Genomic DNA, 15,633 nt, shown 5'->3' with positions numbered 1-15,633 from the left:
AACTAACTATCCAGCAGGCCAAATAAAAAACCAAGAAAACCGTAGTGTCAGCCCAAGCCATCGAAATGCGGTGGGCAAAAAAAAGTATTTAATAATTAAGAGCTAAATTAAATGTTGAGCCACACTATGAAATATGTTTAGCAGACATACAGCGTTCTGATTCTTAACTATTGACTAAACATCATATTTCTTTAAAGTTCAAATTAAAAATAACTGCGCTAATGATTCATTCGAATTCATTAGCGCTCTTGGTTCGAAAATGTTGGGATTGTGGTATTGCTGTAGAAATTTGCACTGCAGCCGATAATCAAACTGCAACTCGGCATTATCAAATTTATTACATCTTAAATGATGATTCTCTATTATAACTCACCTTACAAATAGCTGTTCTTGATTATTTACACGCCAGGACACCACGGTTGCACCTGCAATTAAAATAAACAGTGTGTTAGGGATTAGTATATATTTTTATTCCTTTGAGGATGGCGTAGATGTATTGATTAAACGTATTCACAAAGTAGATATAATTCACATTGGATTGGAGATATCTCCAAACCACGAAAGGGCACCTAATTCTGGGTGTTCTCCGACAAAGTCTTACGACAAGTTTAAGTCGTAAACAACTATAAATAACAATGCAGCAAATGTAGTGTATGTATGCATTCCTATTACAGACTTCGCCACCTCAAAAAAACCGAACGCCTCAACTCTACGACGCACAAATGGGAAAAATGCAGACAACCTTCCGGAAAGTGGGATGAACTATTTCACATACGGCGGAGAATTCGACACAAAAACAAAAGGCGTCAAGAATCGGAAGGATGGACAGTCAACTCATAATTATTTCATTAATAGCACCAAGTAGGCGCAACGTTACGGAGTGCACATTCCACACATTCCTCTGCACAATGGTGCATCATGTTGCAGTGAAGTCTGACGGTGAATAAAAACTACAATAATTAAGACGTTAACAAAGCTCACACAGTATTTCCAGCTTCTTTTCAGTGTGACTTTAGAAACACTTGCTCTTATATTGTGCTTCAATTTCAACCAATAAATTCCATTGCGACTTTTATTTTTTTTAGCATAAATAAGCACACCAGTAGCGACTTCTTTTCCGTTTATTTTATAGAGTGAGTTTTGAAAAACTACATACGCCTCTCATGCACTAGTAGTGGCGAAACAGATAAAACTGTAAAATACACAAAGCTCAATAAATGCAAAAGTACTTTGTGTAAAATGTGAAAGTACAATAAAATAATTGCTACAAAGAGAAGCACGGTAAACTGAAAAATGACTTCAATATTGTGCCTCGAATCTGAGTCGCCAGGCACTACCAGTTCATGTCATGAGAATAGCACCGAACAACCCTGGAATCCAGGAACAGAGGAGTACCAACTATCGACAACAACGTACTATCCAAACCCTCTTCTTCACTGGACCAAACATGACGTCTCTGTCACCTGGACTGGTAAATGGGTACAATGTCAGAAGCCTGGGAGGATCATTTTCAAAACCACCATTAAGGCAGTACAATAGACACGCAGAGACAAAAACTACTTAATTCTTTCCACTAAAAACAACTCAAGGGCGGCCCGGTGGTGTAAGCGACAGCGGCGCCTCAAACGGAAGGACCGGGGTTCAAATCCCATCCGGACCGTCCCGCCGTAGTGAGGACTGACTATCCAACTACGTGGTATCGGCAGTCTAGAAAGCCATTTCGATGGCCGGCATGGCCTTAGAGGTCGTTAAGCCAAGAAGAAGAAAAACAACTCAAAATTTCTTTAAACTCTAATCATCAACCTATACTCAACAAAAGCGGTGTTGACAATACGGCACTGGACCGTCATAATTAATTATAAATAAATAAAAATAAATAATCAACCAACCAACCGGACGACACGGTCCTTAAAATCTCCGTGGGTCAATCATATGCAAAGAGGAAGAGTGACAGTCCTAATTTGAGATAGAAAGATGAGGCTGCATCGGTCAGCCTTTGAGAAATCAGTAAGTCTTTTACAGTCACTAGCACTCATTAACTGTGGGGTGTCCTGGTGGTACAGGCGACAGCGGCGCCGGTCTTCAAACGGCAGGACCGGGGTTCAAATCCCATCCGGACCTTTCCGTCGTGGTGAGGACTTGACTATCCAACTACGTGGTATCGGAGAGTCTAGTAAGCCATTCGATGGCCGGCGTGACCTATAGAAGGTCGTTAAACCAACAACAAGAAAAAAAATGAAATGAAATGGAATCTTTTCAGGAAAGCTGGAAAGCTCTGTTTCACAATTTCTAATCCTATCGGGACTGTCTCTTACTCATGAGCATGACTCCAACTACGGGTGAAACTAAGTCAATGAAAGCGAGAACCTGACGAGAATATTGGTGAAATATGTAATTTTGACAGTTGACAGGACAGTTGACATTAGTTTCGTACCCATAACTTGTCATGTGTATGACTCTATTAGCCAAACTTCGCCACAAACGGAGTATACCAAGCAATGGCAAAGTGGAATCTAACGGCAAAGTGTACAGTATATTCCAAAATATAAATGCCTATGTACCACCCCGAAAACAACACGCACAAGCGATCACTTCGTTCCGTTTATTGTGTCCAATCTTCTTAACTCATCATCAAGACAGCGGAACATACTTCTCTACGGTGACCCCATAGGTTTGTTTTTTCTTCTTCTTCTGCTTTTGCTTACGCTAAGGTAGGAAACTCATTCAACCGAAAGGAGCTGGGAGGAGGGGGGGGGAGGTAACTACGAAGTCAAGAGACCTCAAACGACCTTCAAGAAATTTTTACTCATTCGTAAAACGTGCCCAAAGCCACACGTTTCGTGTTAGCCGACTATCCAGTAAAGTGCTTGCCAAAGCAAGTGGTGGTGGATGGTTAAGGTGCAAAAAAGGAAGCCACGAATCGAAACAAATGCGATGATAATTTCAAGCTCAGACCGTCTAATGCTGTTTCATGTTTAGGTTATGCATCGATGCACCAGAGTTTGCACTTTTATGCCGCGAATTGTGACCGAAAATGGTAGCGACTGTGACATCAAAGCGATAGAAGAGATCGAAAAATTATACTAACAGCAAATATTGTGATATTTGTGTACTAAAAAAAAAAAACCTTCGTCGGAATCTCGCGATGTACTGGTGCTGTTGTTTTCCTAACTACCTAACACCTTACCTCCGAGCAAACGACAATACACATTCACTTTTCTCGGTTCATGACCACACAGCAGCTGCTGGCGATGTCCCGCATCGCAACAAACACTTACTGTGGTCTCTGTTTGCGCTACGACCACACAACTGTCCGAGGTCTCCCGGTTTAACCACGACTGAGACTTAGCCCCCGCCGTAGTTCGTGCCGTCCAACGTGATCTTTCCACCGTCCGCTTCACTGCCAACCCCGGGGTCAAGTGTTTGCTACTGTGGACAAATCGTTCAGCCACAGCCAGACGGATATTAACTAGCCTTTAACCGTGATAGTCGTAGCACCGGGGTCCAATTCGAGCCCAATCTATTTGGCACGGTTTCTAGCACGGGGCCTGAAATGGCGTTTACACAATTTGTAGTTGGTTTTTTTTTTTTGCACGTTTTGGAACGATTTTTTTGCTTTGTGTTTACGGTGAAGCGATCATAAACGTAATAAACCTTTCGCGATTGTGATCGTTTGTTTTGAGGTATGTATTTCTTTCACCGAGGATGGAGTTTGTTTATTTTTATTTTTTGGACAAGAAAAGTTCGAAATATTCTGCTGTAGAGTTGACGGAATTAGCTAGACAAGTGTTTGTACAAACTAAGTCGTCGAAGGTAAATATATGATTTGCGTGGACAAGAGGTTCAGATGTTACGGAGACACTTTTGTACTTGTCCAAATGCTCCACTAGACGAGCTCGAATATTGAGTGTTGAAGGCTTATTAAAATTTTACACATTGATGATCCGTCGTGATCGCTTATCAATTTTGTTTAAATGATCAATAAGATGTTTTTATTTTATTTTTATTTCAGTCCAGTAAAATCGCAAACCAAAATCATCGTTAGAAAATTTTATGGGATGATTTAAGACAGTTGTTCCCATTGTGGTGTCTACTGCTACCCAATAGTGGGCACAGGGAAAAATTTAGTGGACGTTGAGTTTAGAAGTATCGAACCCTGTGAAAGGAGGCCATGATGAGCATGTTGTAAACATTAAATACATTTCCATTTCTTGTATTAAACAAATAAAATGAGCAATAGAACCAGCGACGAGAGATCATAGAGGGCTGCTTTAGCTAAAAATGTTTGTAAAAAACAAATTTTGGATATAAGAAATTAAGTTTGTGATGCTCCAAAGAGGCACCAACCCCTCGCCTGGGATACCGTGCACTTGAATTGAGGAAGAAGGAAATATCTACTCTTCAAATGGGATATAAGTTGAATGGATTGTAAAGCTAGACATAAGATTAGATTTTAAGGAATACTTCGTGGGCGTCATCACAAAATAAAATTTAAAAAAACTAAGTCTGTAAAATCGTTAAGTTCAGTTCGCGCCGAAAAGTAGTATCCAGCGGATTGTGAACTGTAACCCGGTAACATTCGCTTGTTCATAGCGTAAAGCGGAAAAATTAAACGATTTATTACACATTTCTAAGCCCTTCTGCTAACGAAACCTCAAACTTTCTTCCATTCCTAACGGTTGTCCGGAATGTAAGATTTCGTTGCAAAATCGCAGTTGCAAAAATTTTTCGCACAACCCAACCAACCAACAACACGGGCGAAGGATGATCGGAGAAAACGAACGTTAAAACAAAATCTCACGACAAGCGACGTCGCTCTGGTAAGATTAGGGTTTGCCAAAAACCTGATCGGTAGGTTTTTTTTTTCTGAGCGCGCGCGCCCGCGTTTACTTCATGCTTAGTTTTTGGGTGCTTGGTTTGATTTGATGCGCCTAGCTTTCTATCCACCAGAAGGGAAACCATAAAAAAAAAAGAATAGAGTGCAAAAGCACCATCAACGAAACGCAAAAAAAAAAAATGCTCAAAACTGTGCCAATTCTTCCACTTCCGTTGGCTGTACCCGTTTTGGCGCAGCATCAAACACCCTCCCCAAAAAAGGTATCGCGAGCAGCAGCAGCAGCAGCAGCATCAGCATCACCAGCAGCAGTGTAGGGTGGTGGTTCTATTGCAAAATTTATCTTCTTTTTTTTGTCGCTGTATCCTCACTCGTTTTCTTCTCACTCCGATTTTGTTTGTTTGTTGTTTTGGGCTATACACCTCTGCTATTTTCTATTCCGTCGGGCCGAACGGACCAAAAATCGCCAACACCGTGTGCCGCGAAAGTTTGGCAAAAATTATTGTACGACCACAAAAAGCGCCGCCGCCGGCACCACAGCTTCATGGATCGCGCACAGTAACGGTCGATCTTGTCGTCTTCCGCGAATTTTCTTTCCACTTTCCATCCCTCCCACTCGCGCCCTTCACCACCTCCGCCGATCAATGTGGAAATTGGAGCCTTCCCTTTTTTTTTTTTTGGTACCAAGCTTTTGGTTGTGGCCGATGTTCGGCAGAACGGTGATGAATGGAAGAAGTGGTCCGAAACATAACAAAAAAAAAAAGCTAAACATGGCTCCAGCTTGGAGCCCGCTACGGACTAATTTATCCTGCTCTTACGGGCGCCTCTAGGCAGCTGACTTTGGCGTGGAGGCTGCACCCGAGTGGTGGAGCGCTGAAAGTGGCAAAGGAAAAAATAGGATTCCTCACGCAAACACACGGACGCGCGTATAGAAAAATTAGTCAAATGAAGAACGAGCAGAATACGGAGGGAAATTAGAAAGGATCCTTCCATCCTAAGATGATTCGAAAGTTTCGGGTCTGCCGCAAGAAATGGGACAGTACCCCGAAAAACTGCCTCCGGGTGACTGATGTAACGGGTTTGGTTATACTTTTTTTCTTTCTTCTCGGGGTTTTGGATGTTGTTCTGCGCTGGAATAAAAATTGCCGAGCCCGCACCACTTTGTACCACTTGGATCGAACCGAAATTTGTAGGATATTATTCAAATTTACCACGCCCGTAGAAAATACGAATTGAGTGCGCCCAAAATATCATGATAATAGAGCAAATTTTGCACGCTAAAAGCAAGTGGATTTTAATTTAAACAACGACAACATTAGAGTTTTTTTTTTTTTTTTTTTTTTATTCATAAGGGACGGCCAGGCCGTATTGCTAACATTAGAGTTTTAGTAAAGAGGGAACCAAAATAAAATATTGATCAATTTCCAGACAATGTTGTAACATCTTTTCACGTCCTACAAGAACTAAAATTATATCTTTTATTCTCTTTTTTTCAACCCAACAGTCCCAACGGTTAGTATCATGCCACTTACAGGGTTTAATGCTTTAAATTTGACTGGCTATGCACAATTCTTTCGCAAACAACAGATTGCTAATCAAGCAACGTTTTTTTTATGAATAAAAACAAACATACTAGCAATTCAGACCATTTAATTTCATTAGCTCGAATTATGACAGCTTTGACAGCTAAACCGCTATCACCTCGGCACGTTAAAAAATATGTGTATCCAGTCAAAAGTATAACTAAAAAACCCTGTAAAACGACCATTCTTTCCCAGTAATCGACAACCGAAACAGCAGCAAAGTACAACGGTTCCTCGCTTTTCGTTGCTTGAATGTCGCTGTCGATGGACCATGCTAATGTTTTGTCGTAGGCCGTTGCTTGGGTAGGAAGGTAGCAAATAAAAAAAAATCGTATAAAAAAAATGCGAAACAAACACGCACACATAACATGCCGAACAATGGTAACTGCAACAACGGTTACAGTGGCTACCGCCATGACACTACACTATTCTCCGCGTGGTGGCCGGTAATGAACGCGCAGTAATCCGACAGTAATAATGAAAAAAAAAATTAAATAAAATAACACACATATGCCGCCGCCACACACGGCATGACGGTCAAAGTACTCGCATATAGTTTATGTATATAGTGTAATTACACATTGCCCTCTCGTTGTACATATTCTAACCTTCCTACGCCTTTCAAGTCGTTTGCTGCGGCTAATTCCACCAGCACGTTTACTCGCTGTCGTCGTTCAGAAGGAATGAAGTCGAAAAAAATGTGATTCAAGTATAAACTGTGCGTTGTGACGAAGAACTTGCGTGCAGCACTGGTTTTACACAATTTTCACGCTCCAATCTGCCCTTAAAGAAACAATGTATTTCCTCTGTTCAAGGTATTTATTGGTTCGCATCGCATTGTACAAATTTAGTCCACCCAAAAACGATATGTTAATTCATTAGTTACTAAAGGATCGAAATGCCCTGGGTTCGAGTGTGGGCACAACAAATTGAGACGACCTGCTTTCGATTTTTTTCTGTATGAATCCTTTTTTCGCTCCACCGTCCTGCACAAACAAAATTCAAATCAATTAAGTGGATGATTGATCCCACAGGCCAATGCTCGCTAGGCTATCAGGCACAGGCGGAGCCGAGAGTTCACATTTCCAGAGAATATTGCTTTTAAAAACATTTCCAAGAACTGAAAAAGGATTGCAGGCGCCCCAGCAGCCCCAGTCTGTCTCGCAAAAAAAAAATTAAATTGTACAACGATGGCTGCAAAACAAATCAAATTTCTATGCCGAGCCGGGAAAGTACTCTGTTTCCTTCAAAGCCAATGGACATTTATTACACGCTTAAATCAATCTGCGGCTGCTTCAAGCACAACGAAATTAACAATGGTAAATCATCAACTACGAAACATGAAACAAATAACGATTGGTAAAGTTTAATCAGTTTTAATAAATACACAACAATCTAAAACTGCCCTAATTTTTCATCTGAAGGGGCTTATGAGCTACAAGCGCAGAAGTACAAGACGCATTGATTGACTGACTTCTGAAGATTGACTTCTGCTGAAACAACAACGAATACATTGATAATTATTTCGCAATCCATGAAATACACGCATTTAATTTTAAGGGCGCAGCTATTGTCAAATGAAATATAAAAAAAAAGTTTTTGAAGCTCCCCATTGAATTTATTAACGATTTAAGAAGTTTCTGACATATCTATCGTAGATACAATCGATCCCCTTAAACCAAACTCAAAAGATAAATGAACGAAATAAATAATAATGGTAAAACAAAAGACAAAATGTTGAAATAGCTATAAATTAATAATTTCGTGACACATAAGAATTTCACAACATATGAAACATTAACATTATGAAGAAGACAAAAAAACTTCAAAGAACGTTCAATCAATTGCAGTGAAAAAAAATCCTGTCCTGATAAGAGCAAAACCTCCAAGGAAGTATGATCCTCCGCTCACAGCCAAATGTTCACGATCACGTTTGGTGTTTCACTATCAACCTTTGGCTTTTGATGATTGTTTATTAGACCAACAAAAAAAAAACAAAACAAAAAACAAAGGACAATTTAAAAAAAATCAGCGACACATTTCACAACCTGACGTTAAAACTCTAATCAATGAATATTGCTGCTACTGTCGCGTTTCCATCCGCCGCATCCGAAGGTCGTGTGGTCCGTTGCTTCCTTAGGCCACCGCGAACCATCTGGGAGCCCACTGGTCAAGATCATTAAGCCGATGGCACAGATTTTCCCCCGGCAGACCGTTTAGTTCATGGAAAGCACTTTTCAGCCCTCCCCCCCTTCCTCCCTTCCTCCCCCAACCCTCAGAACGAAACATCAAGACAGTTTTGAAATGGTCTTTCATTTCGTTCTTGTTATATAAAAAATGTTTTACAGTCGTCTACCGCGTCTAGTCGATTCCAGATGAGCTGGTCGAGAGGTTCATGAACTTCTAATCACTGCTTGACAGCTGCACGTCAACAAACCTTGCAGTGCTTAGTAATTTAGTAAACACGCTGACGTTTTACAACGACCAAGTGCAAACCAGTTTGGAAAAATGCAGTTTTGTGCTAAAGTTTCAAAAAGACTGTCCATAAAATGTGCTACAGTCCAAGATATCAACCATTAGACATAGACATCCCAGCAGACAGACAGGAATAGAAGACAGGTACCCGATAAAGATATTTTGGCTACGCGTCCTAAGCGACATTGGACGATGAAAACTTCATGCAAGGAATCATAAGAAAACATAGAAATAGCGAATAACGAATAAGCGATCTGATGAGCAACCAAAGGCATTATTTATTAATAAATCGTTGCATTAAAAAAAATCTAGTTACAGCTAGTTCTAGATGAGTTCAAACAATAACCGTGCATTCACGTTTCAGTACTCATGTTGCAACATTCGTGTTATCAGTTCAGGCCGCGTGTACGATGTTCAATCTTTTTCTTTTTTTTTAATCTACCTAACCACATACGAAACCGACCAAACTTTATGACACTAGACAGCAAATGATAACGATAGGCCTCAAGTGAATAGTCTAACACATCGGAGCAATGATAAGGGTAACCTGCTGGGTGCTGTTCACTAGCAGATTTTACCAAGAAATCTACCCCAAAGCGATGCGCATTTGCCGCTTGATGCAATTCAGTGAGAGATTTTGCGAGTTGGCGAATGCCCCTCACACTCTAGCTTGAATTTGATGGCCAAAAAAATTAGGTTCATTAAACTATTATTCAAAACAAACGCACAAAAAAAAAGGGATTTTTAAAAGACTTTAGTCAGGTTTCATTCGTTTAAACATAACCTTAGGTATCAGTATTGAACCTTTGTTAAATTCAAGAAAAAACCCCTTTATCTATTGTCATTCAATTAATCAATTAATGCTGGTTTTGTTTTGCTTATGGTCGCTTAATGCACCCGGAACCGAAGCAACAATATGTAGGCACACGCATTTTGTATCGAATTTCAAAATGTGCCTAACCAAACTACTTACTGATTCAATTTTTGGATGGATCCAAAAACAAAAACACATCTTTTTTTTAGTTTATTTGTTTTGAAAAGTAAAGCAACAAAATTTATCAAGGTGACAAAAAGTGCATTGCGCAGCAAGTCAGGGCAAAAACTAAAATAAGAACAGAACTGATTACTAGTCAAAAACAATCAATTGTCAGCAGCGTGTACTACATTTGCTGTTCAGAAAGGAAAAACCCTATTGATCAATGAAATCTATGAATAACTTAAAAAGTGCAAAATCAACATCTAACATGCACATAAAAAAAGTTTTTTTTTTCTTTAATTTACAAAGGCTTTTAGTTTTATTACAAAAAAAAGTGCATTCCGGGCATCTTCATCGGGTTTTTTTTTCTGTCCATTGAGCAGTTTTTTAGCATTTAAGAAGCTATTTATTCAAAATAAAACAGTTCAAATTACATCAAGAACATATTGTTTTTACTCTGCGTTCATAAAAGAAAACCAAAAAAAGATTACCTAAAAGCGACCTAAAAACACATAACATAATAAAGCATTTGGTAAACTACAAGTGGAGTTCCTTTTTCTTTTTTCTTTTTTTTTTTTGTTTTCCTTTACCGGATGTTGCCATGTCGTTGATGACGTGATATTATTAGTGAATGAATTAGCTGAAAACATAAAACAAAAGCAAAATTTCTAAGACTCTACGTCCACGCGGAAGCGATAACATACAGAAACGAACACAAAACGGACTGTCAAAAGTTTCACTTTTAAATATTTTTTAAATAGTAAAATTTCACTTCACTTAAACTGTTTGGTATTGTTAAAGTGTGGCCACCCGGTGGTGTAGGTGACAGCGGTGCCGGTTTTCATACGGCAGGTTCGGGGTGTTAATCCCACCCAGACCGCTTGTGTTACCATAAACAGATAATAAAATTTTGAAGCAATTCTAGTCTAAGCTTAAGGTGACAAGTCTGACTTAAGATGAAAAGAATGCGAAAAAAAGCTTTTACTGTTACTGTCAGATGCTTAAAACGTGCTGCCAAAGTTCATCCGAAAGGCATGTGACGGTCGAAAATTTCCAGTTGCACTATTTCCGACACCTTCGTTCGGGGTGACACCATCCCACCCCAAACACCTCGTTAAAGCTTGCCGCTCGTTTCAGGCCGTGAAGTCACATTGAGTCAGGGTCACGCGCGTATCCCCACCAGCTGTTTGGGGTCCAAACTACTTCATTAGCGTGCCTGTGCGTGGTGGTGGCAAGCGCGATTTGCAGATTTGTTTGCGTCGTCAACCATTTCCACCTTGGTGCGTGTTGCAGTGTGCAGTGTTCGGGTCTAGTTCAAACTTTTCGAACCAACGAAACGAGCTAAATCAATTCCACCCCAAGGTTGACCACGCACCCGGCCACCCCAACGGGGTTGCATCGGGGTTCACCCTCACCCTCACGAGAGGGGGAATCAATCGTGAGTGAATGGCGCACACAACAAATACCACCATACTCTTCGCCATACCGACAAACTGTTTGAAAACCATCGAAATTGTGTTGCCCTCTAAGCGCGAAGTTGTTGGTGAGCGGAGGATCGACCAAGCTTAACGCCACCGTTTGCTGGCAAAAGAAAAAAAAAACAGACGCACCTTCGTAACCCAAGTCCTACCCTTCGTATATGTGCATTTGATCGCACGCTGCGATCATTGGTGGTTGCGCTCAAAGCGTCTGACGGTAAAGTGGTTCAAACCCGACCTGTAATTGATTGGACGTTTTTACTAGGCGGAAATTACCATCGCTTACCACGATGATTATAACACTGTCAGACGTTTGGATTGAACCGTAACAATGTCTGCTGGCAAGTTTGATTCCTCGCGAGCAACAATTCTTGCAGTATTCAGTAAATTTGACACAATAAATTGAGCAGGAACTAAGCGTTAGGTCACACCAAATAAATGACTTCAAAGATCGAAAAAATAGCATTACATGTAGCGAAATGCTTCTAAAGACTACCCACACGATCGTTCCAAATTAAGAATCCGATTTTAAATAAACACATGCACCGCTGAGTACTGTATGAATAATAAACCAACATAAAAGACGTTCCACATTCGAATATAATAGCCGATTGATCGAACAGTGTAAGTTCCAGCATGAACATAACCCTTTGACGAACTGTCCAGATGTTTTTTCTCTTTCGGGCAACACATGCCGGGTGTTCCTGTCTACTTTAGCTAGCACAATCTCCCACCGACCGTGAAGATAGATCTCCCTGCTTCCGGTCGCAGAGTCATATTAGCTGTGTCTCTATCTATAGTAAAACGCTAGGTCTACTTACCGTGCAGATTGACGGTGCAGGTCGTATTGTTGCCCCGATCGAGGACCACCACACTTGTGGCGGTCATGTTCGATTTGTTGTACTGGAATTTTTCCTTTTTCTTTCGCTTACCCGGCTGGTCACACATATACACTGCTTTGTTTCTACGGTGGCCACGTGGAAAATGATGGGACTAAAGATCCCGCGGGGGCTTCCGTAAGCCCAGAACCACGGCAAAGCGACCGACCGAGTCCAAGTCAAGTCTTTACGATCCCGTCCGTGTGATGGGAAGGGATTTGACCGGAACCGGAAACCAAAAATAAAAGGCACAAGCAAGTATGGACGGAACTACTGGCTGGCTGCTCAGGCGAACGAACCAGGATTATCTGGAAGGAGTTTTCCCGACCCCGTAAAATGGGTGCACCACTTTCACTTGTTTTCACCCTTCGCACGAAACGGAAACGCCGGAACCTTTGACACACAATGCGCTTTCGATCGATGACACTTTTCTATTGGAAATGGAAGTATCGGAAAGTAGAAGATAAGAAGAAACGAGCACACCTTCAAAACACAATCGCCCGAGTAAGCAGATTCCTTTGTCCTTCGCGGATTCTTCCCTTTTTTGCCACCTTCTCTTGAAGCAATTAAAATCCAAATCCTTTTTGCCGTTTCCGTTTTCTGCTCCCAAGACCTAGCTTTCCCCATCCCTCCAGGGTTGGTGCCTGCTTTGTCAGAATTTGATTCTGTATTAAACCTCATTCATTCGGTGGATGGCATAAACTGGAGTCCAAAGGCACACTTTACCGGCAGTCGGCTTCGCGTTTCCCTTTCGTTTCCCATCTTTCCCCCACCAACTGTCTCAGGGCACACACACACACACAAACACCCACTTACACATACACACGTATAGAAGCAGGCAAAGAGGTGAAAATTAAAAGAAAAGTTAAGGAAAGAAAAGATGTGCTCTCATCCAGCGGCAAGAAGGTAAACTCCGTTACTAGGGAACCTCACACAACCAGGACCAATGCTCCAGGCAGTGAAGCAATGGGCGAAAGCGGGAACGTCCTTTTTTTTTTAATTTAGTCCTCGGTTTCGCTTGGGATAGCGGTAAGATATGGATTTTCTTGGCCGGATTGAAGATTTTTTTACATTCGCTTAATACGCTGATGAATCGGATCCCTGCTATACTACCTTTCTCGTTGGCGGAAACGAAATTCGATTAAGCTTTTTGTGGCCTTATCCCCTTTTTTTTTTGCTTTGTTGCGGACGTGAAACAAACGGAAACTAATTTAGTAGAAGTACACTACAGCGAACCGGTTGCGGGTGCCCTATCGAAAAGGGATTTGAACCAATTTTTTTTAGAACAAAAACGCATGCTAAATATACCTAAAAAAAGAAAAACAGAGTCAATCTGAGCGATGCAATATAAAGAAAACTCAAGTTAAAGAACAGAAACAGCTTTCCAGGATATGCGAAACGGCTCCCTTTTATGTTCGGAAAACGTGTTTTTCGCCTTGAATCGTGGTTACAAAAAATCCCAACACACACGCACACACGAGTTCCCAACTGCTGTACACTTGGCGGGGTAGAATAAAAAAACAACTGTCTTCTACAGTGGGGAGTGGTAGGGCCGAGAAAAAAAAAATATATTCCTAACGTCAGAAAACTCCTTTACATCCCCAACACATTCCACTTTTACACAGGAAAGGCACAGCACAACGCGCACTTGCCGCCACCTTTTACGACAAAAACGCAACGCAGTACATACACACCAGTACGAAGCACGCACGGCACACGGTTACGAGCGGATCGCTGACACGAATGGTACGTCTGCACCGGAACACGAAACCGTTCGAAATGAATGTGCGGCTTTGGCGGAGAAGCGCCAACAGCTATCGTATGCGGCCCATCATACATACAGCGGTTATGCCGCGCATCAGTGTATTGTGCGAGAAGGCGCGTTTCATCCAAAACTCCATTCAAGAAAGAACGCACATAAAAACAGAAAACGCTCGCTGCACGCGTTTGGTGAGAACGCAGAAATGAATGGGGAGAGCAGAAATTCAGCTCCAACAGCGTTCATGACCGCCGGTCCTGCGTGAGAAGTGAGCAAAATCGGTCTTAACGTGCGAGATGAGAGCAGACGGGGAGTTTGTACTATGTCGCGGTGACTCCCAATGGCAGGGTTTGGTGAACGAGTTTCAAATGCCAGTGCCAGCTCAGAAGTCAAATTAACACTTGAAGGAAACGATATTAGTAAGTTAAATACAAAAATAATAAAGGAAAAAAGATGCAAGTCATTAAATTTAAACAGGTTAGCATGTATTTAGAATATCTATTATTCCTTAAAAAATAAAAAAAAAAATTTCTACCAGAACTTCAACAGTTAATCTTTTTAGACTTCCATCGTGAAGCGTCCTTCTGCCCCACATACGCCCCTGGAACATGGAGTCTGTCCAAAACTTACGAAAACATCTTAGCCGCGTTGGAGAGGAAGTAATTTTTTTGGCCCCATATGTGTGGAAGGGCAATGGACAGCGAGTTCGACTCGACAAACTCCGGTGAGTTGGTCATATCGTCATGTCGATCGTCCACGCGCGTAGAGGAGCTAGCGATGACTCAAATCGAGGAGTGTTGGCCTTTTTGTTTCCTCCTAGACTAACATGAAGGCAGGCGACGCTGTCCAACTGGGAGAAAATATAACGATTTGAACAGTTAACTATAACGAAAGCGTTTTCAGTGTTGGATAAGTGAGTAAATAAATATGCCAAAGTAAGTCGGTAAAAAATTACATTAACACATTTACAAGCTTTGACTAAACTCTTAAAATTACGACAAGAGTTTAATACATATCACTCCATATGCAAGACAAGTTATCCAGTCTGGTATATTCAGCCAAGCAAGTCAGAAATGGCAGGCCAATACCTCCTGCGGGTATGTTGTGGAAGGACATTAGTACACTTCTAGTTCATCATCGACAAAACGTAAATCGAAACTATTGGCTTTATCCACTAGCGAGTTACCAAATGAATCAGACACAGAAATTTCCTTAAACAGATGGAACATTTAAAAGCATTGCGTTTACACAGACGGCTGCGCATCGACTTGAGATTGACATAACTCTTACCACACCGATGGGTGGACTGGTTTCTGTGGTACTTCCAGTGGCAGATCAACCTATGGGCGGAGTTGGCGGCCGCAAGGGGACCTCACCGGCCAGAGAACTCCTTTAGTCTTACAATGTTTAAACCACATAAGCAACTCTCTACAGCTGCAAACTCCCAGAAGACATGCCCCAATCCATTCGAGATGATTCTTCTAAACATGCCATATCAAGTACAACCAGTTGGTATGTTTTTTAGCAGTTTGGCTCCTTGTTCTGCATCTTCACTATAGTGAGAAGCTAGAATTTTGTTCCTACACAGGCAACAGGGTAGGCTAGGTAAAAATATCTCACTTCTCACTTTAGTGAACAGGTACTTCAGTT

At 41.3% G+C, this 15,633-nt stretch overlaps 1 protein-coding gene across 3 annotated transcripts in view; it reads right to left on the bottom strand.

Moving 5' to 3' along the window:
• The window catches only part of LOC126565147 (uncharacterized), a 41,853-nt gene extending 29,525 nt beyond the window's left edge, over positions 1-12,328 (bottom strand). For all 3 annotated transcript variants that reach the window (XR_007607085.1, XR_007607086.1, XM_050222294.1), the window contains exons 1-2: positions 12,168-12,328; positions 374-425 (exon numbers count right to left, since the gene is read on the bottom strand). Coding sequence is in view for 1 of the 3 variants with exons in the window: in XM_050222294.1 (XP_050078251.1) it covers positions 374-425; positions 12,168-12,294 (179 nt within the window). In the remaining 2 variants the exon portion in view is untranslated. The remainder of the gene's footprint in view (positions 1-373; positions 426-12,167) is intronic.
• Between the last annotated feature and the right edge of the window lie 3,305 nt (positions 12,329-15,633).

This window comes from Anopheles maculipalpis, chromosome 3RL, assembly GCF_943734695.1.
Source record: "Anopheles maculipalpis chromosome 3RL, idAnoMacuDA_375_x, whole genome shotgun sequence".
Taxonomy (NCBI): Eukaryota; Metazoa; Arthropoda; class Insecta; order Diptera; family Culicidae; genus Anopheles; species Anopheles maculipalpis.
The sequence above is the reverse complement of the archived record's forward strand: the minus strand, read 5'-3'. Positions and strand labels throughout refer to the sequence as shown.